Source organism: Amphiura filiformis, chromosome 10, assembly GCF_039555335.1.
Source record: "Amphiura filiformis chromosome 10, Afil_fr2py, whole genome shotgun sequence".
In the NCBI taxonomy this organism is placed as follows: Eukaryota; Metazoa; Echinodermata; class Ophiuroidea; order Amphilepidida; family Amphiuridae; genus Amphiura; species Amphiura filiformis.
Window position 1 is genome coordinate 40805279 of NC_092637.1, and position 21382 is coordinate 40826660.

At 36.6% G+C, this 21382-nt stretch overlaps 1 protein-coding gene across 1 annotated transcript in view; it reads left to right on the plus strand.

Moving 5' to 3' along the window:
• The first annotated feature begins 6190 nt into the window (after window positions 1–6190).
• Window positions 6191–21382, plus strand: part of LOC140162861 (glutaminase kidney isoform, mitochondrial-like) — a 66457-nt gene continuing 51265 nt past the window's right edge. The window contains 3 exon segments of the mRNA XM_072186167.1: window positions 6191–6722; window positions 9772–9850; window positions 15332–15463. Coding sequence (XP_072042268.1) covers window positions 15381–15463 — 83 coding nt within the window. The 5' untranslated portion in view covers window positions 6191–6722; window positions 9772–9850; window positions 15332–15380.

Sequence of the window (21382 nt, forward strand, 5' to 3'; positions counted from 1 at the left end):
ATCAAAATGTAACAAAACCACCTTTTTGGGTGGATCCTATAATTCGGCCCAATTTTAGTTCACAGAGCCTCCACAAAAAATGTTGAAATTTCAGTTCGTCAGTTCTAATAGATCCCAAAGTTTGGCGCTCCGCGCTGACACGCCGGCCGGCACCCCTAACAAAATCGGGTTGAGTGCCCCCCCAGCTAAAAGGTGCTGACAAAATGATGAGATCTTCACTTCTTTCCTCACTCCAACTAGACTTGTTGTTTTCTGTTCTGAAGAAAATCTTTGATCCAGTCGAAGATCTTGAAAGAGATTCATTATGCTCTCAGTTTGGAGATGAATCGTTTATTGGGTCAACTGTGTCGAAGGCCTTTTAATTATTGCGTAGTCAAGATTATGACATCCACTCCAAATCCTTCATCTAAGCTTAGTTCTGCCTGAGACGAATATTCAGTGGTCATACATAATGGTGTGGTGTTACAGGAGGCTTCTACGATTAATGACATGGAAAGACCGGAGAACAAATCCCTGGATCCCCGACAAGATATTGGTACAAGTCTAACCATTGCTAACCATCAGAAGCGGCACTACGGGCATAATGGAGAGAAAGCTATAGTACTTTGGCCATATTGTCAGGAAACATGGAGGTGTAGAAAAACAAATTTTGCAAGGGACTATGGAAGGCAACTTGGCGAGGAAGAGGACGTCCACCAACATCTTGGACTAATGGCGTAGGCCTAAACTTGTGAAGACCATAGCAGCGCTACACAGCGCCACCTGACACACACAGAGAGAGTGATCTTCCACTTCTGAACCCGTGTTATTAATTTTATTCTTATAGCTTCTTATGAAAGTTGGTTGATTAAAAATGGTTTTTCAATGATTAGGGGAGAGCGGGGAGTGTTCGCCCTATATTTTTCTGATCAGCCTAGCGGTGTCAATTTTAAGGTTAGGGATGACCTGGTTAGCCCATGTGAAAGCCCTATGTCTTAGCTATATACAACCACAATCCCAGAACTATAGGCCTTACAATAGCAACAGGATAGAGCAAACAAAAAAGTTTTGCAAAGTGGCGAACTTGCCCCATATTGGGGCAGGTTCGCCCATATGGGGGGGTAAGTTCACCCTAATCACAAAAAAAAGGTTTAAACATTGCATAACAATAACATATTAAATGCAAACATTTAGCAAGAGTATACAGGGCATTCATTCTCTTCTGGGGAGTCACTAAATTTGTTGCAGGGGGTCGGGTCAGGGTAAAATGTAGGGGCTCAAAGTGAGCTTAAACGTTTCATGTTTACAACTTCGGGGAGATTATGGATTAGGACATAAACGGTGGTATGAGTAATACTGATACCACATAACTTTAAAAAACATGCTTTTTAGTAGTTTTACCTTGTTTAATGGTATAATTATAAATATTTTGCATAATACGCCGATGGGGCATGTCCGCCCTCCAGTTTGGGGTAAGTCCGCCCGGGGAAGATATAGGGCGAACATGCCCCATCCTCAAAAGGGCGAACGTGCCCCTTGTGCTCATTTTTGTATTTTCTTCAGGGTATGAAAAATACAAATCGAATAAGGAGTTTATAACTGCATTAAATCTTTGACAAATCCCATATGTTCCCAATACAGATTTCCATTAAAACCATCTGTATTTATGTATCAATGATAATACAACATTATTAATGCAAGAAAAAATTGTGTTTTGGTGTAAGTTTTTTGTTCTGGCTGCAGTTCGATGAACACGTCCCTATATGTCGCGAAGCTAATATGAGAAGTTTATAATGACCTATGTCACCTAATTTTGCCATCACCAAATTCCCCGATAGCCGTAGTGCTGAGAAACAAGGGGTGGGCGAACCTGCCCCTAGGGCGAACACTCCCCGCTCTCCCCTACCCTTTCTTGAAGATCGGTATCGGTGAAACCGCTCTTGCCAGTTTCCAGTTGTCTGGATAGGCCTACAGCATGATAGCATTCCTCGAGAGCTTTCTTAAAGATCAGAAACAGAGGGCCAGTCAGCTCATTCTTAATAGCACTATTTCCTTGAGGATATTATTATGTTTTTCGTCTATATCTGGCGACCAATCTGCTTTCTCTGCTCCACTCTGAGCTCTTCCATGTCTGTTAAAGTTGGTGGTTCCCCATTCGGTTCATGAGTGAAGACACTCTCAGAGAATTGTTCGGGGGGGAGCAAACTGGAGGGGAAAAAGAAAAATATGGGGGGTGCAATCCTGGACCAATGGACCATAATATGGTTGCTTTAGTTATCTGAACACTCTGCATGTCGTGAACTTGATGGCAGTTTGACAAACCGGATAAAACGACACATGACACAAAAAAGTCCCATTCCTGCCACCAACCTTCTTCACTTGATGGCTTGCCTCAAATTTTGCTATAACATTTTGTGTGATGATCATCTTGATTGTAGGCCTACTTTCATTTTTCAAATGATCTGTCATCAAGACTGTCCCTGAATCTCAGAAAACAGCAAATGAAGACCTTGCACTATGTCCCGGCACTATGGTAACTGAGTACCGTAATATGGGGTAACTTCGGTCAGCGGGGTAACTTTGGTCGGTCAAATATATTTTTTTTAAATGGTCATATTTCCGTAGGCCTACAGCAATATTGTTTTTAGTCATATTTGGTCTCAATTTGTTAAGAAATACATTTGGAAGAAATAATAGTCGCTCATGCCCAATTTCCTTGAAATTTACGAAAATATCGGCATTTTTGACCAAAAATTAGCACTTTTTTACATTTTTTTCAGAAAAAATAAAAATCGATATTTGTGAGCAAGGATGTGTGCTTGATTAATTTTGCAAGGGGTCAAATGTCACAAAAAACAAAAACTTGCCTTTATACAGCGAAGATCAATTTTTTTGATTTTTTTTCCTTCATGGAATGTAATACTCTGACCAAAGTTGCCCCAAATGCGGGGTAACTTTAGTCAGGCTATTTTTAACCCCTATGGCACCCTTTCAAAATTATTTAAAAATCTTTTTCAACTTCAAGGTGTAGAAGGGAACCCTAATGTCATAATAAAAAGAGATAATTAGAAATATAATTGGTTTTGTTTGGAAGCAGTGGTTTAAAAACTCTGAAAAGTGCCCAAAGTTATCCCATTTTACGGTAATGAATTTGATCTTCCGAGGGATGGGAGATCCCATTCCAGGTGATTCCATACTTAATGAATAACTTATCACTTTTAGCCACATAATTAGATGAAACGTGTCTCGGTACGGCCCACAAAGTATAAGAGGTGTGGACCTGATTATGTCAACCTATCAATTTTGTGCATGAAGATTCTGGGACTCCATCTAGAAGACACCCCAGAACACTCAAATGTTAATGGATTTATGTTGAAACCACTTTTATCAGATATCTTATGCCACTCATCTTTCTTAGTTGCTTCTTTATTAATTATGATATAGGCCCTATTATTATAATATTGCACAAGCACGTATAATTAATGGTGACGTCAGCAAGTTTTTTGGACCTTGGATGATCTTCAAGGACGCTCATCCCACCCTAAAACTCGAAGGACCGTTCGTTTTGAGTTTCACAAACGGGGGGGGGGGCAAAAGTTTTGGTTACTATAAAGGAGGGGGGTCAAAAAAGTTTGGAACAAGAAAATACTGAAAGAACAAGAGCATAAAAAATAATTAGTGGTATACCCTATTTGTGCAACGCTCCGCGGGCAATAATTATTTAAAGAATCGGAGGCGACACCTATCCTTAACCCTTTAGCCCAGAGGATGATTTAAGCACTTCCCAGCAAGTCTTGCGGTTAGCACAGCTGTGTGAGTGAACATGACACCACTGCCCGCCCACTGCATACACACGTGCATGGTGAAATTTGAATTTTGACAGATATATTTACAATAAAAACACCTTCAAAAGGTTGGTCGATTTCACATTTTATGTTATCTACAGAAGGTGTGAATTATCCTTCATGCATACATCACTTTAGATCTGAAATCGACCAAGTAATAATGACACACGGGCAATTCTAAAACAACATCTTTTGCACAGAGTTCAATGGGATTTGAAAAGTAAAGTGGCAGTTGAAACTCTAGTGATAACACTTTTACAGTGCATGATGGGGCTTCCTTAAATCATCCTCTGCCTTTAGCCCTAGCTACGCCACTTGACAGGAAGTTGGGAAGAGTTAAATTGTTATGGATATGATGTAATGGTGTATGGTGTAAAAACGAAAAAGTTGAATGTCAGATCAAAGTCATCCGAGGTGAATTAAGTAATGCCAATCACAAATTGTTACAGGTCATTTGAGGTGGACTAAGTTTATATTTGGATTGTCAGAACACCTTCCCCAATCAGACACATTTCTCTTGTTTGGCTTGACTTTGCAAAGAGCGTCTAATTTCGGTCTTGCTAGATTTACTTCGCAACTGTTTTGCTTAAAAGTATGCCCAGCTTAGAAATAAAACCACAATTTGCTTGGATTTTATTTTATTATTGTTTTCTGATATGTTCGGGATAAAATGTTGTGCGTATATTCTTTGTTTAAAATACAAAATTAATGGACTTCTTTCTATGCTAATATTACATTATTGTTTTAAAGAGAAAAAAAAAGTATCCAAACAGTTTGGCGCCCATTCCTTTTTTAAAGGAATTTTTATTTGTGTTACTTTTATTTATTGGTTATGAATGAAACATGTATTTTCAAAAAATTAGAATGCATAAATTTAAATAAAACTTCATGCAAGTCACAGCATGTGAAAACACCTTCAACTTTCATAGTTTCATGTTTTTAGGAAACAAACCTATATTAAAAATGTGTAAACAAACATGTAGGCCTATAATTGTGACTGAGTTAGTTACTGCACAAATGGAGTAGGCCCCCACCCCAAGTTGTTTTTTACCCTCTTGGAAAGGAGGGGGTCAAAAAGTTTTTGTATGTCTAAAGAGGGGGGGGGGTCAAAATAATTTCGACTCCAAAAATTTCCAAGTGCCCAACCGTGTTTTTTGTTGTTGCGAATTTCCTTCATTTCTAAAATTAAACAATATTATTTATTTAATTTTTTTGCACTTTCGCTGGGACCACTAAAAGTGCCTTTAATTATGAACGATATACAATTCTGACCAATCGTGAAGCTGATTTTTTGTACGTCACGGGGGTGTGGCAGAGGTGTGTCTCCCATGTGCTCATCACGTCGATGTAAACAAACTGCACTGTGCATAAATTTACGCTTGCTGGTTTCCAAAATCATTCGCCAATAACGAGGAAAGAATGGGGCATCCAAAGCTAGCAGGGAATAAATTCAAGGTCACTTTCGTGTATGAACTGCGCCACACACTCTTGTGTGTGCTTTTATACTGTGCTGGTTTCATCTGGTTCCAAACGCGTGTGGGCATATAGCCACTTTCGATTTTAACCCCTAGCATGCATAGGTCAGCTGTGCTTGGCCTTGCTTAGACTCGCTGAGTCTCATGGACGCCGTTCCTATACATGTCCATCAGACTCGTATTTCCCATTTTGGATGTCAATGGGAAATACACACTTAACGATTTGCGCCGGTTAGAAACTTGAAAAAAATCTTTAAAATTTCATCAATGTATATAAAAGTGGTACCAACCGTATTGTGCTTGCTAATTTAAGACTCGGTTGAAACAAAATTGAGGATCGAAAGCATTTTAGTGTCCAAAAAGGCAAAATTATCGTCAAAGTTCTGCCGAAATCGGCACCCTTGCGAAGGGTTCAGAATTCGAATCGGGAACGAAAATATCCGATCTTTGCGATCAAAAACACAAAATTACAACTTTAAACGTACTATTGGCAAAAGACATTATTACCAAACAATACAGAATAGAAAATTTGACATCATTTTCTCAAAATATTGAAAAATTTGCTCACTAGACATCGAAAAAGTACGCAATCCAATTCCCGTCCAAACGCGTGGGAAACTGAAAGTGCGATAATCGTGACTAGCCTTGCTTGGGTCTGCTGAAAGTTTTGGATTGCTGCCATTTTCTGTGTCACACCTATGATCACCGAGAAAGAAACGTACCGGTACATCAGAAATTGATCGAAATTCAAGGGATCATTGGCAACGAATTTTGCAGCGAAGTCAACAGAGCCTCACGGAGAAAACATCGTCATCGCATTGGTTTGCACGAGTGAAGGGGAATAGGGGACATTGGATTCGATTGGACTTGCACTCGACGAGTTTGAGTGCGCTCTCTGTCGATTTCCAGGGACCAACAATAACTTTCACATAGCGTTGATGTTGTTGATTTATGCAATAGCAGTGCAGTCAATAGTCAGCGCGTGACCTTCAATTTATATGTTTGTCCATTGATTGTACACAGCCGTTCTTCCGGGAACATTGATTGTTGTGTCTGATATTTATACGCTCATTCACTGCACGATGATTTCAGCAAATACGAAGCCTGTTTTGCGTGCAGCATGTTTGGGTTCATTAAAAACATACTTGAGAAACTTTGGAACGCAAACGCGTCGAGGAATTCCAGGTCGGTATGCTTTATCTGGGGCAGGTCAGAGCCCAAAACTTGGGCAGGTTCCCTCATGGATGAAATTTCCAAGATGGACGCCTGCTTCTCTGAATTCTCATAGAAGTCTTCATGTTTCAAGTGGATGTCTTCAGGACCAAGAACTTGGCCATGAAACTGATCATGAATCAGATGATGATGTGATGGCAGGATCACATGATCAGACTTCACAGACTGTGATACATTATGGACGTGGAGGGTAAGTTTTAAAATCTTCATCATGTTCATATCAGCATCATTTATTTCATGATTTTTAGGCAAACCTATTTATAAAACACATTTTGTTACCAGCCAAACACAGCAATTCATGTCCATCAAGATCAAAATCATCCTGCTTGTTTATCTTCCACCTGGCCTGGAATTGTTAATGTACGATCTTATATTAATATGAATTTGGTTAATTTTTTTCAAACCTGATTTTTTGGCATATTTGTAATGTTTATACATGTCACAACTTGCACCTAAATGGAATCAGCCAAATTTGTTGTGTTTGTAGGTAAACAGAGCAAAGTTCGACATAAAGTCATAATTCAAGAAATTATGACTTTATGTCCACCCATAGTCTATGGCATAGAACTGCATGTTAAACGGCCAAAATAACAAGCAGTGTTTCTTTCACGTTACCTCGTTATTTCAGCTCAAAATGGACAGAAACCATTCCCGATCAATATTACTAGTAATATTTCAGCATTTTGAGTATAGGCCTATAATGACAAATTTAAAATTTGAAGGAAATCGTACATAAAGCCTTTAAGGGGGGGGGGGTACTACACCCCTGGCCAATTTTGAGTCTATTGTTGCATTTTTCTCAAAAATTATAGCGCATAGGTGACTTGTGTAAGATATTATACTAGGGGCAAGGACTACAACTACTGCTCTCAAAATTCAGCAACTCAGGGCAAGTAGTTATTGATTTATTGATCAAATATTGGATTTCCCTCCACAACGCACAACTGTTGTCTGTGCTGAAATAAAGTTTCCAGTGCAGTAGATGTAGTCCTTGCCCCTATAATATAGGCCTACATATCTTAGGGGTGGTGCAATAATTATGTGTACCCCCCGGGGGGTGAATTATAGGGGGGGGGCAAAGATTTTTTGGCAGGCCAAAGGGGGGGGCATTTTTGGCAGGTCGAAAGGGGGGAGGGGGTCAAGCGATTTTGGCAGGTCGAAAGGGGGGCAAGCGATTTTTGGCACAGATATTTTGGGCACCGTGTCTATATTACGCCCTTAAAAGGTGTAGGAAAACATTAGGAGCACGTTAAAATATTTAAGTTCCTGCTCGCTACGCTCGCATTATATGATAAGACAATTTAAGGTTATAAATTAGGGTTCCCCATATTAAATCTTAGTGTGTAAAGGGGGGGCAATGATTTTTTGGCACGTCCAAAGGGTGGGGGGCAAAGGTTTTTTGGCACATCGAAGGGGGGCAAAGATTTTTGGCACATCGAAGGGGGGGCAAGCAATTTTGGCAGACCACTTTGAGAATTCACCACCCTGGGGGTACACATAATTATTGCACAGCCCCTTACTTGTCACCAGTGCACTGTAATTTTTCAGAAAAATGCAAAAATAGGCACAAAATTGGCCAGGGGTGTAAAAGCAGTATCCAGAAGAAGAAGAAGAAAATGTTCAAATGATGGACGGCTTTCCTCCCAGCTATCGGGAGATTACGGGATGTTACGGGCCAGCTACTTGAAGTAAAGCATCGTCCCGGTACATTATTATATTTTCATAAAGGCTTGTGAAAGTTGATTCCAAATTCCCTGTCGCCCGCCCGCTAGACTGCTTTGCATTCCTTTTTTCAACAATTCATACTGGTCATTCCATGCATAAAACACAACACATCCACATCCCCAGTGACTCGACTGCCTTGCCCATGGATAGATAAGCTGTACTAATGTTGGATCAGAACAGGATTGGTGATTTTCCATGGTGAGAGGGATGATAAATGGTCTACTACAGTAGACTACCCACCCGCCTGCATCACCTTTTCAATTTGACCAAACTTTCATTATTTTCAGAAAAAAGTCAATTATCTGAAAACTAAGATGGAAATAATCAAAATTGAAACTCTCAAAATGTCTGACATCCCCTGCTGATCAGCAGTTTTTCTTAGTTTTAAAAATAAAAGGTATTACCTCTATCATTTTTCTAGTGATTACAAAAATTGCAAATTTCATTTTATTTTAATATTTAAAAACAAATTCAAATCTTTGCTTTTAAAATCTGTTGCAAAATGTCTGTAATGTTGATCTAAGCATTAATACCTGTTTGAGATGGTCTTTCATCAACAATATAGGTAAAAAGTTTTAACAAAATAAATGAAATTTTCCAAAATAATGAAATCATGACCTCATATTTCACTGCAAAAAAAAATGTGATGTGAAACTATCATTTCATTTCATATCTAGCCTAAAGCAGTATGCAGACTTTTTATTCTACGTACAATACTGTGTGTAATAATGTATCTACGTTTAGCCGTTATTTAATCTATTGCCATTCTATTTCCACATTTTCCAGTAATGTTTAAGTTCTATACTTCTAACGAATGTTTGATGACGTAAAATCAATACGGTATATATTTCTACCAGATAGTATACGTAACATATAATTATCGATTTTACGTCATCAAACATTTGTTAGAACTTAAACATTACTGGAAATAGAATGGGACTAGATTTAAATAACGTATCTATATGTTACATACAATATTATACATCTAATACTCGGAGTCTGCATACTGCTTTTAAAAAGTTAACTTCGAGGACCGGGACTACATAGAAGAATTCCCCAAAAAGTCCTATTGAACTAGGTCTAGAAAGAATAAGGATTTAATTTTAAGGGGGTACTACACCCCTGGCCAATTTTGTGCTTATTTTGGCAATTTTCACAAAAATTACAGCACATTGGTGACAAGTAAGATATGTATATTATAGGGGCAAGGACTACAACTACTGTACTGAAAATTCAGCAACTCAGAGCAAGTAGTTATTGATTTATTGATCAAATATTGGTTTTCCCTCATTTTTGACTGTAACTCCACAACTGTTGTCTGTGCTGAAATAAAATTTCCAGTGCAGTAGTTGTAGTCCTTGCCCCTATACATATCTTACTTGTCCCCAATGGGCTATAATTTTTGAGAAAAATGCAAAAATAGGCACAAAATTGGCCAGGGGTGTAGTACCCTTAAGCTGTTTCATTTCACAAATCGGGATCATATTTTTCTTATGATTTCTTCCCATGTACAGAATTGCCAGTATTGAAGATTTGTTGTTCCATATCTTGAGTGGGGAGGATGGACTACTCTCAGTGGGAACCTTCCTAGAGGTAGGTAAACAGAGAAGATGCATAATGTAGCCTTAACCTTCCCAGAATCCTTTGGAACATGATAAATGGCCTCATTTCATCAAATTAAAGAAATGACACCTAGGTATTTCTTTGTATGCATGTTTGTTCCATTCGTTTTCAATAACTTTTAAAGTTGAGAATAAACAATAAACATGGGTTGAACTTTATGAAATTAAACATGGGTTGATATAGTTTATGATAGTGTAACTAACCAGTAAGGCAACATCGTAGAATGTTTTTATCACATTTTTCACAGTTTATGTATAATATGTTAAATTAGGTTGGTTTTGGGGCAAATATCTGGCGCTTTTAACGTGATTTTTTTTAACATGATAAAAATATAGTTGCGTTAGTTGGCGACTAATGACTATTGGCGAATTAGTCGCCCAAGCCTAGATACATGTAGGACCTCAATTTCATGCCAGTTTGCAAGAATCCAAAAACATCTGAATTGCATTACTTACTACATGATTCAATGAAAGAAGGTAATTGATTCTCGTAATGTTCGAGATTCGAGAATCATTACAAGAGTTGATTCTGCGATTCTCGTCGAATCTGAGGCCCTGCTAGAACAAAGTCCCATTAGTGAAGAGTGGTCACAACTAAAATGACTCGTACAATATCAGCCTTCTTATTTAAGGGAAAATGCACGATGTGGAGAAAATGCCCAACTTAGCGCATTTTGAGTATGATATTGCTCATGAGACCGTGAATTTGTTAGGATTTTTCAAAATAACCATTTTGCAAGTAGGCCTACTCATTTTCCAAAAACCTGAAATTTAAGCCCCATATTAAAATTCAAGAATCCAAAATGATCTGCATCAAAATCCTTGAAAAAAAAGTATAGAAAATAGACCATCGCAAAAAAAATGAAAATCTAGTAAGAAAAAAATTCATTTTTTGAAATATATTGCAAATTCAGAATTTTTTGTGAGAAAAATCATGTATTTTTGAAAAACATGAGCACAAAATTTTCAAAAACTGGCTTGCACATACAGTTTGCTCTCAAATATCGTGCATTTTCTCCAGATGCTTCAATTAAGAATGTCAGTAAGCCTACCTGTAGGCCTATGGTAGCACATCTGTTTGAGCATTTCCCTGGTTTGTGAGGAGATATTTTGAGCTGGACCCCATTATTTACAGGTCATAGTGGGTCATACAGGTGTCCAGATAGAGTTCCCTGGTACAATAACAATAACACAGTACAATAACAAAACACAGTAGGCCTACCATACTGGGACAAGTACATATGTACATGTACCTACTTACAGGTCACCAATCACCACTGCACTACTGGTCCTGCATGCTTGCACCCTGGCCTGGTGGTTGGTCATTATGGATCGACACACCATTTGCGTCTTACAAGGGGTGGGGGGATTTTAGGACTGATTCATTTTATACATAAAATCTGTGAAATAGTTTAGGAACATAAAACCGAACATAAAACCAGGCATAAAACTAGCTGTTGCATCATTGCTATTTGTAAAATGGTCACATTGGTTCAAATTGTACTTAATATTTTCTAATGTTTTTTGACCGCAAATTTTAATTTATCATAACACGCTCAATAATCATTAATTAATAATTAATACTATTGTAAAGAGAATATATGTTCCGATGCTAAAATTTGCAACAAAACCACATACAAGTTCTAATTTGAAACTTTTAATGATCAGGGTCCAATGAGTAAAATTTTTTTTAAAGTATAAATTTTGGCCTACATCTACATGGCCACGCGTTTTGAACTCGCCACCCAAAAATTATGGTGGTGTTACGTATTTTCAAATTATGATCTGTTCAATTCATCATACCTCGGCTAAACAAAAAGATAATGTCATGGTTTTGGTCTCATTTGAAAGCTAAATAATACCACTAAATAACCTGTAAATATGAAGGATATAGCTTCTCAACTAACGAAGCTGTGGTTGATTGAATTGCGAGCAGTCAGGGTGGTGGAGGAGGGGAAGCGGAGGAGGGGAAGCGTACACACAAACTCTATGGGAACGCTGACGTTTCACGTGTGTAACTTGAATAAATTCACTGCTACAGGGGCTATAAACTTGGTTTTGGTCTTAATTTACAGCTAAACAATTCTGCTAATTGTTTTTAATCATTTTAAACTCTTTATGATTGGTTTATTCTATCAAATTCAAACTTTTACGTACAAAACCACCCGTTTTCATATTAAACACTGTAGTAAGTAATGCGGATGTCTTCAAAATCCGAAAGTTGCTGTAAAATTGTTATAAATCCTATCATAGTCAAAGTATACATTTTCTGATAGGAAATTTGATGAGGAATCTAAATATGGACTTACTTTTTCTGTATGGGTTAGGGGTAAAATGTTGCAGTTCAAAATATGACAAATTGTAAAAAATTCTAACATACTTTTGGACACCCTGTATTCCGAGAATACCAAACAGCTGTGATTTTTTTTTCTTCCAAAGTCTGTAGGCTCCCCCTATCCTCTAACTAAATAGATGTTGTTTTCTTTCAGTTTATTACTGCAAGTTAGTAATAAGCAATGTGTTAAGGGGTACTACACCCATTGATTTTTTTTGCATTTTTTGCATTTTGTGAAGAAATTACAAAAAAAATTGGACAAAGTGGTATGCAAAATGAAGGGGCAAATCTTCTCGTTTTATTGGTGGTATCGGTATCAATGTAGCTTACATGCTTTTACAGATAGAAGCCAAAAGGAGGTACATCACTGATGATTTAAATTCACTTCATTTTGGAAAGCTTACTATCAACGGATTTCGTTAAAATTTTGGATATGTGTTGCTAACACATTAGGGAAATAAAGTTGATATGTAAAATGGGAATAAGTGGTTCCTGATTTCTTTTATGACTTCATGAACTTGGTGCTCCACAACTATCAAAAAAGGAACTGGTTAAAATGCTTCTATTTTCAATGTTGAGCTATATTTTGTATTTTTATTATTGCACTGAAACTTAATTAAGCCATAGGTAACAGGTTACAACAACCATACTACAGCAATGATGAAAAAAATTGTATTTCTTGTCACCTATACAACCATATTGGGTAGTTTTCCGTAAGCTTACCTTTTGTGATTTTGGTAACTATTTTATATTTATTTGTGAAATCCGTCTCAACTAGGCATTCTAAATTGTACTCACCATTTACATCCCAAGGTATATTAGTATATCCACCATGCACTTCTCGATATATATCCAGTTAAAGACAGAATATCAAAATTATGCCTCATATGATATCACAGACTCTCACATGTGTATTCAAAATTGATGCTTAAATTTGACCTGAACCAATTGACCTATAACCTGACATACGGTGACCTAATAGCCTTTTCTTCTCCTAACAACTAATGACTATGCATCCATTGTATAAGTGTTTATTTAATTTATTCAGTGTTATATCATGGTAGGTATTTTGCATGCACCAATATAGATTTTGTATAGAGAGTATAACAAAGGATTTAATGTATTCTATTCATGTACCCTACTTGAACATTTTGAAAAGAATAAATTATGGTTTGTTATGAAACACAGATCTGAGTTACTAGGTTACAGTAAACAAAAAATATATAGGGTTAAAATGACTTACTAAAATGGTTGAAAGTCACTTTATATGTAGATATATTTTATAAGTTAAGGACATGAGGTGATAAACATATATATGTACTTAATAAATTTGCAAGAAAAAAAAGAAGAGGGGTACTGATGAAAATCGGGGTATTATATCGCCTTAAGTAACCCTTTTTGTATCCGGCATTTTTTTATTCCACCCTGTATAATTTCAAGGTCACCCTGTATAATGAGTTGAAATATGTATTGTTACATTCCTTATGCCTTCAGCTTTCCAAAAATGTATACTTTTGCTAGTTTAGGGTTGATAATTGTGGAGATATTTTAATTTGAAACTCGATTGGTGAAAAAATTCATATATTTGTGATGTAACGCTACGGGTGGCGAGTTCAAAACACATGGCCACATGTAAGTCTGATGTGCATTAACGACATGTCAATTGGCTGTTGTAACAAAAATGCAACATATTTTCAGGTTAAATTTTTTTTCAGTGATAAACAGATACCATACCATACCATTAAAGTGATTCACAAAAAATGAAATTGGTATTTTTCAACGGGACACCCCCTCATTTTGTTCATTTTGGTAATAAAATTATACCTGCAAAATATGAAAAAATTCAAAAAGTTTAGGGGTGCTACCGGTCAATGAACTTTTGTACACAAAGTCAATGGGAATTTTTGTCAAAAATTTCAAACGCTTATTTCAGGGCCTAAAAAGTCTACCAGGCTTGCAAAACTGAAGTAAATGTTCAATGATATACCTAACTTTGTGAAAACATGTTTTTTTACCAAATTAAAGTTCATAGTTGACTGTAATAATAAAAAAATGTTTCAAAAGTGACAGAGGGAGTGTAGCTCAAGAAAAGAATACCCTGGGATATCCCCTGGAATCCCACCAGGCACCCCAAATTTATACCTTATTGAACTGAACTGTTGATAAAAAAAAGATTAAAATTCTTCACATATTAGTTTACCCCAATGGTGATACCAGCTTTTGAAATCTTATGTAATAGTAACTATCAAAATCCATACATCTGTATCAGGGGTGGTCATTATGGTCATACCTGATGAAGATTTGTATTGTTTGAATTGAATGACCACAGGAAGGATTAGATTCACCATGGTTGAAAAGAAATGTATATAAATTGGGGTCACAACATTGGATAGTGGCCAGTTCAAAACTACACCTTGTGCAAGGTACTTGTGACAAGAGCTAGAGTGGCTAAGACACATTTACTACTGGATTACACATTAAACATTACACTACACTTACATAAAATTACAAACCTACACACATTCAACACTTGAATAACTTAATTTACAGTTACAAACCTACATACATTTAAAAAAAAGAAAGAACTAGAGCCCCATAAACACAACTTTATATTAGCCAAGTACCATAATATTTTGGCTGTTCCAGCAACTGCCTTGCCCCAAATGTAACAGTTTTCACAAAAATGCAATTTTCTGGAAAGCGGGTTAACATTTTTACAATTTTCATTAGCATTTATTTTAAGGACATTACTCACACTATGATCAAATATTTTTGGCACAATCAGGGAAAATTAACATGGCTTTTTTGTGTTGTAAAGAAAATGGCTCATAAATCCCATTGACTTTGTGTACAAAAGTTCATTGACCGGTAGCACCCTCTAAACTTTTTTGAATTTTTTTCATATTTTGCAGGTATGATTTTATTACCAAAATGAACAAAATGAGGGGGTGTCCCGTTGAAAAATACCAATTTCATTTTTTGTGAATCACCCTACATACCATACATGTATAAAATATCAAAAAATACATGATGATTTTTTACCATGTTCTGGAAATTGTACCACCTTTATATGCGACCACTACTGATATTTACTTTTATCTTATAATATTTTTGCAGGCGTTGGGCTCCAAAGGTTTATACAACAGATCCTCGGCTGAGTGAATCTATGGCTAATTTCAGGCACAAATTCTCCAGAAGATTTCCTGATGGATTGCATGACTGTATGCTGGACCAGGAGGCATTTAAAGAGTTAGTATCAAATTTGCATTCACTATGAACCACAGTGGCCTCATCCCAATGGCATAGTCCAATAACCTCAATTAAACAATCATAGTGCAAAATTTGACCTCAAGTTGTAGAGGATGAGTATTTGTACACAAATTTTCAAAGGTCATTCAATGAATGTACAAATGTATTGGGGTTAAAGAACTGTGCGCTAATAGATGAGAATGTTTTGGATCCTAGTGATTGGTGTGGTCATGTTGGTAAAATATGTAAATTAATGCAGTTCAATCCTGGAAAAAATTTTGACACTTTACCTTTCTCTCTGCCCCTGCTCTCCCAAGTCAATGTTGGATAAATGCCGTGTTGTCATCAGGTCTGTGAGACCATCCAACAATGAAGGGGGGGGGGGGAGGGTGAGATATAGGGGGTGGTGTCTGTGCTTCATATATTGCATGTGTGTCACTTGCCTCTCCAGATTTGATAGGGCTAACTTTCAATTGTTTAGTACAAGTGTGGGTTCTATTTTAGCACAAGTGTGACAACTATGTTTTTTCCAGGAATATTGTTTTTTCTTTCTTCAAAGTGTGAAGTTACTTATTTGAGCAGTAGATGTATATGTTGCTTGCACTGTACCATCAGTTCTTTTTACCATGTACCTAGATGTAATTTATTTTGCTGAATTAACTCTGAGATATGGGCAAATTGCATGCTTTTCGGCAATTTGGGAGGCCTAAAAATCAATTTAAACCAAAAATATACAAACAAAGCACGATAGATTTTGAAAATAGACTGCCTGCTTTACTGAAACCATGAAAAAGTAGAGTAATACATGGAGTGCCACAGGTCCAAATTTCCCCTTAAAATAGGGCCAAAAATGGAAAATCTCAACTTTGAGGGCGCTGTGCATCTAAATGAAGCGCTTCAGTATTTATTTTTTCTTCGTAACTCTCGAGTACTCCCACTGGGCTCTAGCCTGCCACAAAAAATAACTTTAACAAGCACTTCTTTAATAGGGTTAAAGCACCATGAAAGTACCAACTTAAATTACTAAATTTGATAAAACGCTTTTTCAATTACCCCCTGCGTAGAAACGATGCGTATTTTTTTCCCCTTTTTCCCCGTAAATGTGAAGAGGACATATGGGTCAAACATAATTAATATAATTGGGGTCTTTCTTTCATTAATTTATGTGACAAAATGACCCCCAAATATTGAAGGGTTAAAAGGTCCATAACAATGGCAATTTTGGTGGTTGCTAGGTGGGGCTGTTCCTTAGCAACCAAAATATTTGTGATTTTTTTTCCGCCAGATTTCTTCATTTTGGCATATTGGGAACACATCATGAGTATATCAGCCAATTTCAAGAGGGTCAATGTGGAACTTGCTGAAAATCCTGTTGATTTGATATGGACTGACCCAGTTAGTAGTTACATAAGTTGAGTTTTTATTAGATTTCAACCTCCAAATACCGGTAGTAGTTGTCCCAGTCATACTATTTGGTGTCACTAAAATAGCTGAAATTGTGGTGCAACCCTACACAATTCAAATTCATTTGAAAATGGCATTTGTCCAGGCTATCTTGACTTGTAGTTGGGGGATGCAAGCTGAAAAAAAATGATGCAAAATAAGTCTGATGGTGTAATTCAGATTTTAAATACTACCATTGTGAACGTGATATGAAATGGAAAAAGTCAGATAGGGTCAGTAAATAATTTGGTGAAAATGAGTCAATATTGGCAGCAAATATTGTACAAATACGCTTACGTGCAGAACTTTGTGCATTCATGCTATATGATTCACTGCTTGGAAACTTATTTTTGCAAGAAAATATGTACAATAACTAGCCTCAATTATGCATAGACCATCGATGTTAGAGCGATGCAAACTGACATTTATTTTAGATGTTAGTATTCTGTTTGCAAATTTATTCTAAAACCCCAAGGCTATATATAAGGTGTGACACAAATAATAATTATGTGCTCTTCAGAGATTGAGTTTTAAGGTGCGCGAGTGCGATTGCACACCTTAAATCACCTGTCCGAGTGCGATTTATAGCACACCTCAATTGTAACAAGAAATGTCTTTAAAAAGACAACACCATGGATGAAATTCATGTTTCATAATTTTACATTGACAAGTACTTGGAATGCTAGTAAGTTTTTGTGTGTAGCACATGCACAACTAACCGGGTTGGAAATGTTGTTACCACAAATACCACCAATGACATACTATAAGCTAAATTCAAAAATGTGTGTTAAATAGGTCTACATTTAATTTATACTTAATTTATACTTGTACAAACAAAGGGATCAATGGAAATCACATCCACCAAGTTTCGCATCAATCCAACAATCTATATTCAGACGACTTTGTGATTACGTTTTATGACATGACTTTGAACATTCTGACAATCCAACAATATACAATGTATACTTATTCCACCTCAGGCTCATCAGATGACCTTTAACAATTATAATCAAAAAGACTGATTACATGTACTCAATCCCAGGGGTCCCTGGCTCAATTCAATCTTTATTTTTTGAATATGTTGATTATATTGTTACTACTATAAACTGCCCAGTTGCTCTACCAAAATGTATAAAACCAAAGCAACTATCTACCCCAATTACTGGTATTTAACCCCCCCCCCTCCCCCACTAGTGTCATATTCAAAATTCCTGGGCACCGAAATTGACTAGTGCAATGAAGGATAACGACAATTGAGCACAAATAACCATGACGTCATTGCACTAGACAATTTCAGTGCGGGAATTTTGAATATCGTGTGTTGAGAGATGGGTGTTTTTATTTGTTTTTATGGTCAATATGAGCCGATGAGTTTGTTTTTAAAAATAAAAACCATGTGATTCCGGGTGTGATTCATGCTTGATAATTATTTTTTCTAACACATAGGGCATAATGTTGTGATTGCCAGAGACTTCCTTTAATAGCACACCAGCTGACAGCCCGCCTTAACATTTCCAGAAGTGTGATTTGTAGCATGTCTGTTATTTTCAAAACTCAACCCCTGGCTCTTTAAGAATAGGGAGAAAATCATTTTAGATTTTGAATGTAAGTTCAGGGCGAATGGGGCAACCAGCATTTTTTTGTTGAAAAATGCAGAATTGCAGGTACATTTTCAGATCCCCTTCACCTCCCTGAAAATGTTTTTTGTTAGGCCCAAAAAAAATAATGGTTTGTCTCAAAGCTCACGAGTGGTTTGAAAACAAATGCTGAAATGCAATTTTTTTTTTCCCGACTTTTTCATGGAATTTGGAGAAAAAAATCTGATTTTCGCTAATTTTTCTGGAAAACTAAAAAAATAATTATTTTTAAATAAAAAAAATTCTGCATTTCTTTTTTTCCAAATCTCACGATTTTACAAATGCACGCGCGAGCTTTGAGACAAACCTTTTTTTTTTGCCTTAACCATTGCCCAATCAAATTCAAGGTCGAATGTTTTCTCACAGTGCATCACAGATTACGTGAACGTGCGGGCGGGCGGATTTTTTAATTTTTTTTAATTTTTTTTTATTTGCGTATTCCTGGACCTAGCTAGAGCTAAATGCTACAATCATTCATGGTGACTAAAAACCAACATTTTGTTTCTTTTAAAAAATATGCAGTTAAAGTTATAATTTGTGTTCATGTCATAGTCTTCAAATCCAATGTATTTTGAAGTCACTAAAAATAATAGACTATGACATGAACACAAGTTATAACTTTGCATATTGAAGACACAAAATGTTTTTTGGGGGCTTTTTTAAAATTTTCAACCATGAAAGATCTTAGTATTTAGCTCTAGCTAGGTCCAGAGATACTCCAAATCTGAAAAAAAATTGAATTTTACTTATTTTTATAAAAAAAAAAATTGAAAAAAAAAAAAAAAATATTGGTCAGGCCTTAATCTGAGGAGCGGGCGGTGGAGGACAAACAAACAAGTTTTTTGTTGGCCTTATAGAAGGTGGGTGAAACTATTAAAGATCAAATTTGCCTGATCTGATCATATCCCAATTCACTATTTTAAAATGTTGACACTATTATTGTGTGTATTTATCTATTGATATAGTTGATAAAGTGCTTTATGTCAATTCAATTGGGACAATTTATTTGTTTTTGATGATGTCACGGTCATAACTCTCCATTTCAATTTTGACATTTTTGCATTGTGTTTGTTGTTTCAGTCAAAGTTTTAAATGAATAGGCTAAAACTACACAATTGCAGGGGCTGCAATTTTGGCATGTATCTGAAAATATAGGCTTAAGTATCGCATCGTGCGGGTTAAACGCACTGAGTGTACACGCCCGCGTACAGAGGCGGTTTATTGGCACGCTTGCGGCGCAACCGCGAAAATGCATTGACGTCACTACCAAACTTGAGGTGAACCACATAGAACTGCACATGCCATTGTATGAAAGTGTACACAAAATCCCTCACTTCAACTTTCAATTACTCGCTTATATCAGGGGAGCTTAGACTTTTGTTTGAAAAAAATATCTCTAAAGTATTGTGAAACTATCCATAGCTCTCAATATCTAAGCGGCTCTTGTTTATATTTTGTATACATTTGCTTGGAGCAAGCAGATGGCAATACATGATGGGATACTCCCCTGCTGTGACCAAATGTATGAGTAATGAAAAGTATATTATATTATATTCACCCCCCCAATACTCATTGCACCTCTAAATGAATAAAGGGCACATTCAGAACATGTATGAAAGTGAAAAGGTCAGCTGATATTTTAAAAGTTGAATGAAAATGGAGCATAGATATCCACTATGCCACAATGGCCTCATCCCAATGCCATAGTTCAATAACCTCAATTAAACAATCATAGAGCAAATTTTGACCTCAGTCAAGTTGCAGAGTATGAGTTTGTGTACCCAAATTTTCAAAGGTCATTCAATGAATGTGCAACTGCATTGAGGTTTAAATGTGCGCTGATAGATGAGCATGTTGTGGATCCTAGTGTAGGCCTATCAGATCTGTGGTATGGTCTCTTACCATACATGTACAATACTTTTCAGTGGTACATGTACAACCACTTCCTTGACTTCCCTAGTACAACAGATCCAACTACCAAGTGCCAAATAAATGTAGGTCATGTCCATTCAGTATAAGCCAAGGCATTCCAGTCACATCACCTGTAATTCACCCCACAAGTTTAGATACCTGAGTTTCCAAAGCAGCATACAGTTGGGTAGATAGTATTATTATTTTAAATTGTCTTATCATACATTGTATAATCCGAGCGCATAAACGTGTTCCCCGGGCGTGTTCCTAACGTTTTCCTACAAAATGACAAAAGTTTTTAGTAAAAAGAATTGTAGCAAGATGTAGGCCTAAACCCAGGGATGCAATTTTAATAGTGCCAGTAAAAGATCAATGTGAGTCCAACTGAATAGTCTACATGTATGCCTGTATGTAAAGTAATGTGAATATGAAGTGCAGGTCACAAAGTTATGACCCCTGAAGCTAGTTTGGCTACAGAGGTCAAATGCAAGGTTGCAATAGATCTACTTCTATATCCAGGGTGTTGGCTGGGGAATAAGGCAGAATCTTTATATAAACAAGCAACTTGGGTCAAAGATGTAGTGTGAATGTGACCCATGATGCAGCCTGCAGGTATCAGCAAAAATATTAAAGTTGAATACTTAAGGCCAAATAAAAAAATAAACATGTTTCACGTCCCCTCCCGCTTCCTTTTTTGAGGTTTCTTCAAATATATTTTTATTTTTTGAAATTCAGTTATAACTTTACAAAAAATATGTCTAGGAAGTTGGGATGCATTCTATAGCCTTGTTAAGATACAAGAAACACTTTAGGAAGGTTTTGTGATCATTAGAGGGGTGTAACTCTCAGAACAACAAATAAAAAGGGCCTCCTCCTTTTTCCAGGCATTATTGTATACGCTAAAACAGCTCTAAGTATGGGTATTTAC